The sequence below is a fragment of the Cucurbita moschata genome, unplaced genomic scaffold (assembly GCF_002738365.1).
Source record: "Cucurbita moschata cultivar Rifu unplaced genomic scaffold, Cmos_1.0 Cmo_Scf00067, whole genome shotgun sequence".
NCBI lineage: Eukaryota > Viridiplantae > Streptophyta > Magnoliopsida > Cucurbitales > Cucurbitaceae > Cucurbita > Cucurbita moschata.
Window position 1 is genome coordinate 490,652 of NW_019268583.1, and position 11,898 is coordinate 502,549.

An 11,898-nucleotide genomic window follows, 5' to 3' on the forward strand; every position below is an offset into this window, starting at 1 on the left:
GTTGCTCACGTGATCTTGTGATATGAACCAAGAGACATCAATCATACAATATACTTCAATGAAGATGTGAAGAAAATGTTGACAAAATTATCAAAAGATGTTGCAATTCATGCAAGATTGAAGAGGAATGAAGTTTGATAGTTATAAATTTTTGGTGGGTTACAATTTAGAGTTGTTGTATTTCATTATTGTATTTTAAGACTTTTAATTTACTTTAGGTTACAATTACATAATGGTTAATTATGACCATTAAGTATGAATGTTACAACTCTTAGAATGTCTTTAGTAGTTTGCCATGTATGTTGTATTTGTAAGCAGACTTAGAAAATATAGTAAAAGAAGCATTTATGCTCTTCTTTAGCCAATGGCTAAGTTTCTTTGCAATTCTATATAGTTTAGGTTGCATGTAGAATCATTCAAGCTCGACATGATCAATCTTGCTTGTGAAGTGATTCGAATCTCAATCAAGTGTTCTTGCCTTGAGATATTCGATCAACAAGGTAATCCGAATCTTATTCCCCTTGTATTGATTCCTTATCTTATCATCTTGGCTTCTTTCATCACGGTGTTTGTAGCTCAAATGTATTGTTTGAGTTCAAAGATAAATTTTTTTTTGGAGTTTGGCATCTCAAGCCCCACAGAAGGGTTTGAGTTCAACCAGGCGTTCATGTCGACCATTTCAGCCCTAACTATATCAAGTGCTGCTTTGATATCTTCAGAGAGTTCTATGACCATCTGGACGATGACTTTTTGAGAGATATTTATGTCTTCGACATGCTCCTCAATTTGAGGGCAAAGCCCGTTGAGCTATCTCCACGCTTGAGACCACAGTTTTTGTGGCTTTCTCTTCTAGATTTTTCACTATATACATCAATTATTGGATGAGCTCATCCAAACGACCAGCTACTATGTCAATCGCATTGGTCTTAATGGCTAGTTGTTTTACACCCTCGTCCAAGTATCGAATATTGTCAAGGACTTCCCGCAAGCATTGGATATGCTCCTCGATGTAGACCAATCGGTCGACGTGGGGCTTTTTCAATTACTTTATCGTGGACATGTTTTCCGAGAAGTTTCCTAAAGCTGAACTCGACTCTGATACCAATTGTCACAATTGCAATTTTTCAAGACATTTTATAAGTGATTGTGTGACGCTCACTCCCACTACCGAGTGAATCAACTAATTCAAATTTGCTTCGCCGTACCTAAACTAGCCCATCGAGATTTTGGAAATAAAATAAGCAACGTGGAGGGTTTTGTGTTTACGTTAATTATAGTTTGAGCGTTTAATTTTTTGTACAACTCAGACCTCCAACATTTTCGTCCATAAAAACTAATCCTCAAGAAATGAACCGAAAGGAAATTAAACCAGCAAGCCCCCAGGATACCCGGTTTGGATCGCCTATGGACCGAGCCGAACCGTTACCCTCTCACGTTAACCCCATTAAATGTCGGCCCAATTCCAAGTCCAATTTTAAAACCCTAACCCTAAAATCCTTACACTTCCTCACAATCATCCGTCGGGACGAACAAACGTCGACCTCCGGCTCAATCCCTTCAACCATCTGCTTCTTTCTTTGAATTTCAGCGAAAATGCGACCAATTTTGATGAAAGGCCATGAACGGCCATTGACTTTCCTTAAATACAACCGGGATGGCGATCTCCTTTTCTCATGCGCCAAGGATCACAATCCCACCGTCTGGTTCGCCGACAACGGCGAGCGATTGGGGACTTATCGTGGTCATAATGGTGCCGTTTGGTGCTGCGATGTCTCTAGTATGCTTCACCTTCTTCTTCTTATTTTTTTTTTACTTCATGTTCGTTCGGATTGGGTAATTGAGGAATCTGAGACAGCTTTTCATACGATGCTGCTTAAATTTCAGGAGATTCAATGCGGCTCATCACCGGCAGTGCGGATCAGACGGCGAAACTGTGGAATGTGCAAACTGGACAACAACTATTCTCTTTCAATTTTGACTCACCTGCTAGGGCGGTTGATTTCTCTGTCGGCGATAAGCTTGCTGTGATTACCACCGATCCTTTCATGGAATTGCCCTCTGCTATTCACGTTAAACGCATTGCCAGAAACCCCTCGGAACGTAAGATATGGTTCTCCTTTCATTTATTTTTGTTATTATTTTTTTTTTTAAATCTCTATGATTTTTCTAAGCGTCTCAATTAGGTTCTTATGAACCATCATTGTTCGTTGTTCCATTCAATTCCAGGTGTCTTTGTCTTTCTCTTTAGGGATTAGTTATAATACTAGGCATGTGATGCAGTTGCACTATTTTGAAATATCAATCATGTACTTGAGTTGTATGCATGCCATGAGGAATTTGGTGGCGTTCTTCACGCTTATTCCTTATTTCAGTATCCTTCTTTTTAGGAAGCTCGATGCAGCTAAATGAAAACTATTTTACTGCAAGTAACAGGACTTCCTTTTTAACCATTCAAAAGTTTTCAACGTGTATTTTACTCGCAATAAATTTCAAGTAGGTTCGAGGAAAGAAGAAACTTAGGGTTTAAGAGTAGATGATACATTAAGATTACTGCACGATTTGTTTGTGCTTAATTAATGTTGGTGCTTGTTTTCCCTTATGACAAGTAATTGGCTTAGGTGGTTTTATGCAAGCTTTGAAAGAAATGTTTCATTTATGCGGTTATGAGTGAGACTGTGAGACTTATGTGTGCCTGATCCCAAAATATAAAAAGCTTGCCAAGTTAAAGACTTCAGGCCCATAAGTCTTGTGACTAGTTTATATAAGATCGTTCGTTCATTTTGTTGTGGACGCCTTTCATGACTGTGAGATTTATAAGTCCTTTGCCCCCGTTCATTTTTGTGCTGGACGTCCTCAGCCAGTTAGGTCGGCTGAAGTGGAGAAGTGTGTGGTGGAGGGTGTTAAGGTGGGATTGGATAACCTGCACTTGATACACCTTCAGCTCACTGATGACACCCTCTTCATTTGTTTGGTGGATAATTCCTTGAGGAATCTATATGGATTTTTTTGAACCTTGAGCCATTTCAATGTAAAATAATTCATTCGAAAAGTTCCATCTTTGATGTAAATTATGAGATATCTAAGTTGACATTTTAGGCGACTATGGTGAGGTATGAAGTGAGTCAACTTCCTTGTTCTTACCTTGGTTTTCTCTTGTGGCGTAACTTGAGATTGGTGTATTTTTGGAACTCAGTGGTGTAGAAGATTTAGAAATGCATTTCGCTGTGGAAAAAAAGGCCTTTTATTTTATTTTATTTTTTTTATTCTCTCTAAAGGGGGGTTGATGTTGATTGACTCTAATGTTGAGTGGGATTCCATTTACTCTCTTTTCATTATTAGTTTGCCTGCCTCAGTTGGTAAGAACATCAAAAGATTATAGAGAAATATCTTGTGAGATGGTGTGGAGGAGGGTAGTGGGGTTTCACTTAATGAGCTTCATTTGGCAAAATGGTTTTGGCATTTATTTCAGGTGTCGAGTGTCCTATCTTATGGTAGAGGGTTTTTGTGATCTAGTATGGTGCTCTCTCAAAGCGTGGATTTTAGGTAGTAGGTTGAAGTGTTCTTGCAAAAACCTCTTGTATTCCATTGCTTTGGGTTTTCCTCTATTCTCTTAATCTGTTAAATTTTCTATTGGGGATGGATTGCATTTATTTCAGATGCCTTGTTTCCTCATCTTTATCATTTATCTGATAAAAGGTTGCATTCAGTATCCTTGTTTTGCTCTCTTTTGTTGGTGTCTCGTTGCATTCTTTGGGTATTTTCCAACCCTTCACTGATTGAGAGGCAATTGAAGCTGTCAGTCTCCTATCTATTACCTTTGATCAAGTGACTCATCATGGGAGAGGAGATTCTAGGGTGGGAGCTCTAAAGCCTTCTGAGGGTTTCTCTTGTTATTTTTCAATTTTTTTTCTATATTCTTTGTGTCATATCTCCTTCCCAAATGGCCTCTGCTTTCTCCTCTCTGGAAGGTCAAAATTTCTAAGAAAGTGAAAATTTTCAACTGACATGTTTTGCATGAATGGAGGGGACACTTACTACTTAGAAAAGCTTTCTTCTTTTGTGTTGCACCCACAATGGTTTGTTCTTTGCTAGAGGTTGGACGAGGACCTCAATCATGTTTTATGGGATTGTCCCTTTCTTTGCTTCTTTGGGGTCAGTTATTTAGTAGGACCCTTGAGGTGGTTCTAGTCGTAACATGGGATCTTGTTCTATGTTTGAGGAAGTTTTCTTGAGTTCTTTTCACCATAAAGGAAGATTTTTGTGGCAGACTTGCTTTTTTTGTTACTTTTTGGGGAATCTGGCTTGAGAGGAACAATGGAATCTTTGGATGGGCTGTGAGGTTTGTTGGGGAGCTTTGGGAGGCAATTAGGTTTAACTTGTCTTTGTGGTTGGCCGTTGGTTGGACTTATTTTTTTTGCTTGACATTGTTCTTTTGGATTGTAATCAATTAGTTTTGGGTGGGTTTTGGTAGTGGGCTTGTCTTTTTTTTATTTTTTCTTTTTGTATGGCTTTGTATTTTCTTTCAATTTTCTCAAAGGAAGTTTGGTTTCTTATATATAAAAAAAGGAAATCTTTCCAGTGGACAATGTTCTATTAATTAAGTTTGATTAAAATGGATATTTTATTTTTGGCTCTAGAAGAATAATATATGCTTATTAAAGTGTTTCTGATATGCCGCAGAGACTGGTGAATCTGTGCTTCTTCTGAAGGGTCCTCAGGGAAGAATCAACAGAGCTGTTTGGGGGCCTCTAAATAAAACCATTATAAGTGCAGGAGAAGATGCTGTTATTCGCATTTGGGATTCTGAGGTAATGATTGTGATACAATTTAGGGTGTCTTGTGTCAAGGCAATGTTCATACATCATCATTTTTCTGTCTCACATGAATAAAGCAGACATTGCATTTTATAAGCAACTTATATTTAGATGACTATGGTTGATGCACGAGTTGATAGAATGAGGGCTAAAAAGTCAGACATGAATAAAACAGACATTGCATTTTTTATAAGCAACTTATATTTAGATAACTATAGTTGATGCATGAAGTTGATAAAATGAGGGCTAAAAAGTCTGGCACTTTGATCTAAAGGGGGGAGTACATTGTTACTAGACATAAAAGGTTTGATATTTAGACGATCTCTTTGGAATGTTTTTTAAGCATATTTTCTTAACATTCATAATAGTATTGAAGAAATCAAACCCTCTGCTGAAAATATTGAACCAGGAAGAATTATACAACATTTTCCTAAAAATTGTCCCTAGGGACCCTTTTTTAGATGAAAAATGATATGACATTAAAAAGAAAGGGAAAAAAAAGACTCAAGCAAGACTTATCTATGAAGACACTTCGATTCCTTTCCAACCAAATGTTCCATAATCACCTTCTCCCATATGATCGACAACTCAACAAGACATCTCCCCTTTAAATGCCTTCGAAAGAGGCTTTCGAGATGTCATCAAGCCCCATCTCCAATACCTAATTTTGAAGAATGTAATTTTACGTTAACAAAAATGTAAATCATTCTGGTTTGATGAAGATGAAAACACTAGCTTCTTCTATAGTATGGTTGATAGACATGGAAGAAAACTCTTATATTATGATCGTCAATTTAAGTGTCACTAGCCTTGCCAGTGGCTATTGAGTTAAATTGAAAAGAAATTGCTTCTCTTCTCCAAAGATCCTTATTATGAAAACGAAGGGTTAGATTCATTCCTTCTAACCCCGATCTTTACTGTTCTCAAATATTTACCCTAGAAGCTATTTTGATTGGGACTTTACTTCTCACTCCTTTCTAATTAGCTTATAGTGATTCTCTTGGGAAGAAAATTCTCTTTTGCATAAATCCATTGTTCTAATGTATGATATTGCTCTTCCATGAGAAATGCATTATTTATTTTTTTTATCTTTCTTGGCTAATCTGACTTGTTTCTCACTAAATATTTAATTGAACTACAGACAGGTAAACTTTTAAAAGAATCAGACAAGGAGACGGGCCATAAGAAAACAATAACTTCCCTTACAAAATCCTCTGATGGTTCGCATTTTGTAACTGGTTCTTTGGACAAGTCTGCTAGGGTACCGTACATCTCTCCAATTCTTCTTCCTCCCCTCTTTTATTTTTAATATCTGACTGATTGACTAATATGCATTTTTTTGTTTCTTTTTAATTTTAATCCAGCTGTGGGATACTAGAACGTTGACACTTATCAAGACGTATGTGACAGAACGCCCAGTCAATGCTGTTACAATGTCTCCCCTTCTTGATCACGTATGTATTTTGAATTGCCAAATGTAACACTGACAGTTCTGTTTGAGGCTGATAATCTGTTTTATTTGACTGTTTGGTTGAGGTGATGTTTTAAATGTCTGTCTTTCGGCTCAAATTGGTTTCTTTTTTTGTTGGGTTTCAGGTGGTGCTTGGTGGTGGTCAGGATGCTTCAGCAGTGACAACAACCGATCATCGTGCAGGGAAGTTTGAAGCTAAATTCTATGATAAGGTGGGATCTTGTGTCTCACTTTCCTTTTGACCTTATAGAATTAGAGTTAGTTGGGTTGAAGTGTGTTATATTTCTCTTTTTGTGTGATAGATACTTCAAGAAGAGATCGGAGGTGTGAAAGGGCATTTTGGACCCATTAATGCTCTGGCTTTCAATCCTGATGGGAAGAGGTATGTATGCCGTAGTAGTATTGGTTGGTATTTGAAATGCTTATCATATTCATGGGCTTTGGTTTTTTCCTCGGTAGTTTTTCAAGTGGAGGTGAAGATGGTTATGTAAGACTGCATCATTTTGACCCTGATTACTTCAACATCAAGATTTAATTGCAGTTGGTGGAGAGGGCATTCGTTGGGTTGTATTAATGGCTTTACTTATTGTAGTTAAGAACCTTGCCTCCTTGACTTTTGCTGTGGTCGTGATTATTTTATCAAATTTCAATTTTGTGACTTGATAAGAGAAGAGAGGCAGACAGCCAAACAGTGATGATCGGAGTAATGATCAGAAAAGTTTTACGTGCTGTTACTGTGTCTAGTTTCAAAAATTCTCTTAAAGCTTAGAAAAGGTCTCATTTTTTTTTTTTTTTGGAATAGAAGTTTGAAAATGAGTTGATTTCCATTCACCTCATTCAGGTAATTAATGGACAAAAATGTTGTCCCTGAACTAAATCTTAAAAGCCCCAAACATTTCATCATTTCACCCTAATCCCAATGCCCAATTTCCATGTACGTCTCATTTTCGTATTTCCATAATCAACCTTATGGATATTATTACACCCATAAATTTTATAGTCTGTATCACAATGAATTCTTAGTCATTAAATACATGAAAATTGATATTTTATTTTCTTAAATAGTGGATGTCGACCAAGTTATTGACAATCTAATTGATCATGAGTGACTTGGATGATAATAAAGTTGGTTGATCATCAATTTAAATCAAGACTCACTTCTAATTCTATGAGTACATAAACATTTGTTGAGTGAATTTTCCCGGCTTAGTATTAATATTATTACTCTCACTTCTAATTCTACGAGTACATAAACATTTGCTGAGTGAATTTGCACGGCTTAGTATTGATATTATTACTATATAAATTGATGAAGTGAATTTGCAAGCTTAGTATTATTATTATCACTATAAAAGGAGCAAAATGTATTAGAATTATCTAGTTCGAAACTTACCAATGAAGAAAAAAAAGGAGCCAAATGTATTAGAATTAAAGAAATTGATATTTATCTAGTTCAAAACTTAAGATAATTTTAGTATTAGTGGAAAGTAAATGATTTTAAATACCAAATTTTATAAAAAATTGTCAAAAATGTTTTGGTCGTTCCAATATCTATTATAGCTCCTAAATCAATATTTAGTACATGTAGAAAGATTTTTAATTCTTTTATAAGTTCCAGAAGTTTTGAACTTATTATTTATTATTGTATGGTATTTTCCTTTATTTTCAAAGTAATAAATTGCTCGTGCTAGTATTTATTTGTCTTTTAGTTCTATGGCAAATTCGAACTTACTTAAGACACAATTCTTACATCGTGTTGTGATTTTATTGATCAAGATTTGTGTTTGTAAATTTTTAATATATTTTATATTAAATTGTATGGAATGAGATAAATAAGAGTTTTTTAAAAAATTAAAAAAAAAATTGAACAACTGACAACCCAACCTAACCTCCTAACGAAAAGTGAGGGTTGAGTTGAATTTGATTGTGAAACAATTTTGAGTAAGATTGGGTTACCAATCCAACGAACTCAGACTTTTAGATAAGTTAAGAAAATTTTCCCAACCTAGCCCGAACCATGTACACCTCTAATCTAACATGTCAACTCGGAGATATTTACCGGCTATCATATTATCTACACGATTCATCAATCATATATAGATATATTTTTTTTTTGATCAATTTGATTATTATTAACCATAGACCTTAAGAACATTTTTTAATAACGATAAATCCAAAATTTTACATTATCATTAACGGTTTAAATAATAATACGTATTTTTCTCAATTTGACAAACCAGTAATGAAACTAAAAAAAAGACTTTATATAAAAAAAAAAATTATTTAACACCCTACTATGAAATTTATAAATCACTTATAATACACTAATATTTTAATGATTTTAGAACAAGTGTTATTTGACTAAACCTAATATTATATCAAAATAATACTTATAATATTTAGTTACCAATTTAGTCTATCACATTATAAACATCTTTTTTTACCATATCTAATATATATTATAATTAACAAATATAGTGTTATTTAAATCTCTTACCATCTCTTATTTAAATCTTATTCAAATGTAATATTATAATATATACATTTAACATATTTAAATCTCATTTAGATTTTTTAACATTTCTTACTACATATATTTACTTATTTAATTTTCATCCAAATTTAATATATATGGTTTACTTTTAAACTTGAGTAAACATTACTATAGGCAACAATATATTAAAAATTATAAATAAACTATTATGAATATATCGCACTTTTACAAACCTATGAATGATAAGATAAGGAATCAATACAAGGGGAATAAGATTCGGATTACCTTGTTGATCGAATATCTCAAGGCAAGAACATTGTTTGAGATTCGAATCACTCCAGAAGCAAGATCGATCATGTCTAGCTTCAATGATTCTTGTTGATCAAATATCTCAAACACTTGTTTGAGATTCAAATCACTCCACAAGCAAGATTGATCATGTCGAGCTTGAATGATTCTACATGCAACCTAAACTACATAGAGTTACAAATAAACTTAGCCATTGGCTAAAGAAAGCACAAATGCTTCTTTTAATATATTTTCCAAGTCTGCCTTATAAATACAACATACATGGCTTTATTTAGCCTCAAAATGAAAGCATTCCAAAAGTTGTAACATTCATACTTAATGACCATAATTAGCCATTATGTAAATGTAACCTATAAAGTAAATAAAAAGTCTAAAATACAATAACTCTAAATTACTCTAAATTGTAACCCACCCAAAATTTATAACCATCAAACTTCATTCCTAATCAATGTGACATGAATTGCAACCTCTTTTGATAATTTTGACAACATTTTCTTCACATTTTGATTGAAGTATATTGTATGAATGATGTCTCTTGGTTCATATCATATGAATACCATTGAGAGTTTAATGTCGGTTTAATGTCCTCTTAGACACTAATTCAATTTTAATGTCCAAAAATTCATAAATTAAAAGAAATCTCAAATATGCAAACCTATAATTTACCATTATTAATATATATATATATATATATTTTATTAAAATCTCAGATTAAAATGTTCTACTAAAGAATACATATTGATTGGTATGAACCTAGATATGAGGCTAGGAAATCCCAAAGCAAAACCATCCATTGGTATGAGACCAAAGAAGCTCAAAGTAAAGTCATGAGAGCTTATGTTCAAAGAGGACAAGCCATGAGAACTTATGTTCAAAGAAACAATATCATATATTGTGGAAGATCGTGATTCCTAACCCTACTCGTATTTTAGAAAAATTCCATATTATAAGAATTAAAGTCATTTTTCTAAAATTCAATTGAAAAAAAAAAAAAACCCCTTTTGTTTTAGTCCCTAGATGTCAATGTCACTAAGCTGTTGTATAGTGTGAGAGTCACCATCGGTGGAAGTCAATGAAATTCGTATTCCTTTTTGTTCTTTGATTTCTCGATATGCCAATATTCATTGCACATTCAGCCAATTAATTTTATAAACACAATTATTATTATTATTTTTATAACTGAGATTTCGTTGAAATGCAAATTTAGTCTAAAAGTTATAACACCTAAGCTCGATATGTATAAGTTCTGTAACGATTCTATTTTTTTTTAATAAAATATGCATGATATGCCTAATATGTACAAAAATTAATTTAAAATATTTACTGGTAACGATGGTCAAGATTGTCATTGTAATAATCCGAAAATAATAAATAAATAAATAAATAAATTAAATAAATAAATAAAATAAAATAATTAAAAAAAAAAAAAGAAGAAAAAGAAAAAGACAGCAGCAGCTTGAAGCTACTGCCATGGAGAAAGGAAGAATGGACAGGTGGATTGAGGGAAAAGAAAGAAAAGAGAGGAAGATGGAGGTGTGGGATGAAGAAGGGTGGTTTTATTTTGTGTTAGTGTTTTGGATGGTGGTGGTGGTTGGCGTTGGCAAGGCCGACGAGGAAGCACCAAATATTATCGAAGAAACAGAGGAAGAGGGAAGTGGCGTTTGTTGTGACAACGTGCAAACATGAGGATGGGGAGACGATTGTGAAGGCTTTCTAGCCATATCACCGAACTAAGCTGATTTAAGCGGTTGTCGCAAAGGTAACGAAAAACCCATATCACCGAACCTTTAAATTTCGATATCTTGGTTCATATTGTATAATAAGTTATGAAATAGGACTTTTTAGAATCGTAATAAGGAGATCTATAAATTTGTAGAAGGAATCAGGATGAAATTCGAATCGTAGAAGGAGGATATGGCTTCGGGATATAGTAGGTATTAACAGAAAAGATGGAAAAATTTCAGAAAACGGAAGGAAGAAGAAGAAGCGCATGCACTACACGCAAGCGCGTGAGGGCCGCGACTGGGTGTGCGACTGGGCGTGCTCATGGCGCGTGGGACAGACACACCGAGGATGTGAGGGCGCGTGAGGGCGCGTGAAGCATCATTTCGGTTCCCGGTTTGTCCCGTTCGATTTGTTTTGACCTGTTCTACCTAGATTGACCTATACTTACCTTGAAAATGGTGAAATATAGGTCTAATTGGAAGGAATTGTGTTGAAATACCCTATTAAATGTACAATCAAGAGAGAAAGGGATTCGGAACCAGGTAAGTAGCATATCGACCTTTGAACTAGTTCTTAACTTGTTTTACAACATGTGAGTATGTTGTTTACCTGATTAAGAGCTTAGTATGTTATGATGAGCTTTGATGATATTGAGTGTTTATTGTATATTGTGACTGCTTGCCTGTGATGTAAGCATGATATAAATGATTGTCAGAATGTTCTATGTGTTGAACATGATACATGTTTTGAAAGCATGCAGTAACTGTGAGTAACTGTGAGTATGTTATGCATGTTAATGGAAATGTTATGACTCTAAGATATGCTTATTGGTTGTAGAGCTATGGCTTATTTATATGAGTATGATAGTCTACTAATTCCCGCAGAGTTCCTGGCCAACGCGCTGTGTGCTAAGTCAGGGAGTATGAGTACTCCTGACCGTTGGTATATGAGATAAACAGGCCGCCAGAGCAATTAGTAGACGGGCCGTATTTGACCGAAAGCGAGTCTTACATACGAGTCCGAAAATTCTAGATAAGCATATCGAAAGAGAGTCAGTAACCTAGCTGGAGGTAGCTGAGATACCT

At 34.6% G+C, this 11,898-nt stretch overlaps 1 protein-coding gene and 1 long non-coding RNA gene across 2 annotated transcripts; both read left to right on the top strand.

The window, feature by feature from the left end:
• Positions 1–1,470: 1,470 nt before the first annotated feature.
• Positions 1,471–7,019, top strand: LOC111437860 (eukaryotic translation initiation factor 3 subunit I-like). Its single transcript, XM_023075939.1, has 8 exons — positions 1,471–1,777; positions 1,885–2,100; positions 4,681–4,808; positions 5,956–6,075; positions 6,179–6,268; positions 6,411–6,497; positions 6,588–6,667; positions 6,745–7,019. The coding sequence occupies exons 1-8, from the start codon at positions 1,594–1,596 to the stop codon at positions 6,818–6,820; spliced, it is 981 nt and encodes a 326-aa protein (XP_022931707.1). The 5' UTR covers positions 1,471–1,593; the 3' UTR covers positions 6,821–7,019.
• Positions 7,020–10,597: 3,578 nt separating this feature from the next.
• LOC111437873 lies at positions 10,598–11,368 on the top strand. The gene is made up of 3 exons (XR_002709513.1): positions 10,598–10,847; positions 10,965–11,206; positions 11,283–11,368. It is a non-coding gene; the product is annotated as an uncharacterized LOC111437873 (long non-coding RNA).
• Positions 11,369–11,898: the final 530 nt, after the last annotated feature.

Bases quoted from the DNA above. Each gene is read 5' to 3' on its own strand.
- LOC111437860 (XM_023075939.1), top strand. From the start codon at position 1,594: ATGCGACCAATTTTGATGAAAGGCCATGAACGGCCATTGACTTTCCTT. The intron at 2,101-4,680 runs GTAAGATATGGT...GATATGCCGCAG, and splicing joins TGCCAGAAACCCCTCGGAAC to AGACTGGTGAATCTGTGCTT. The intron at 6,668-6,744 runs GTATGTATGCCG...TTTCCTCGGTAG, and splicing joins TTCAATCCTGATGGGAAGAG to TTTTTCAAGTGGAGGTGAAG.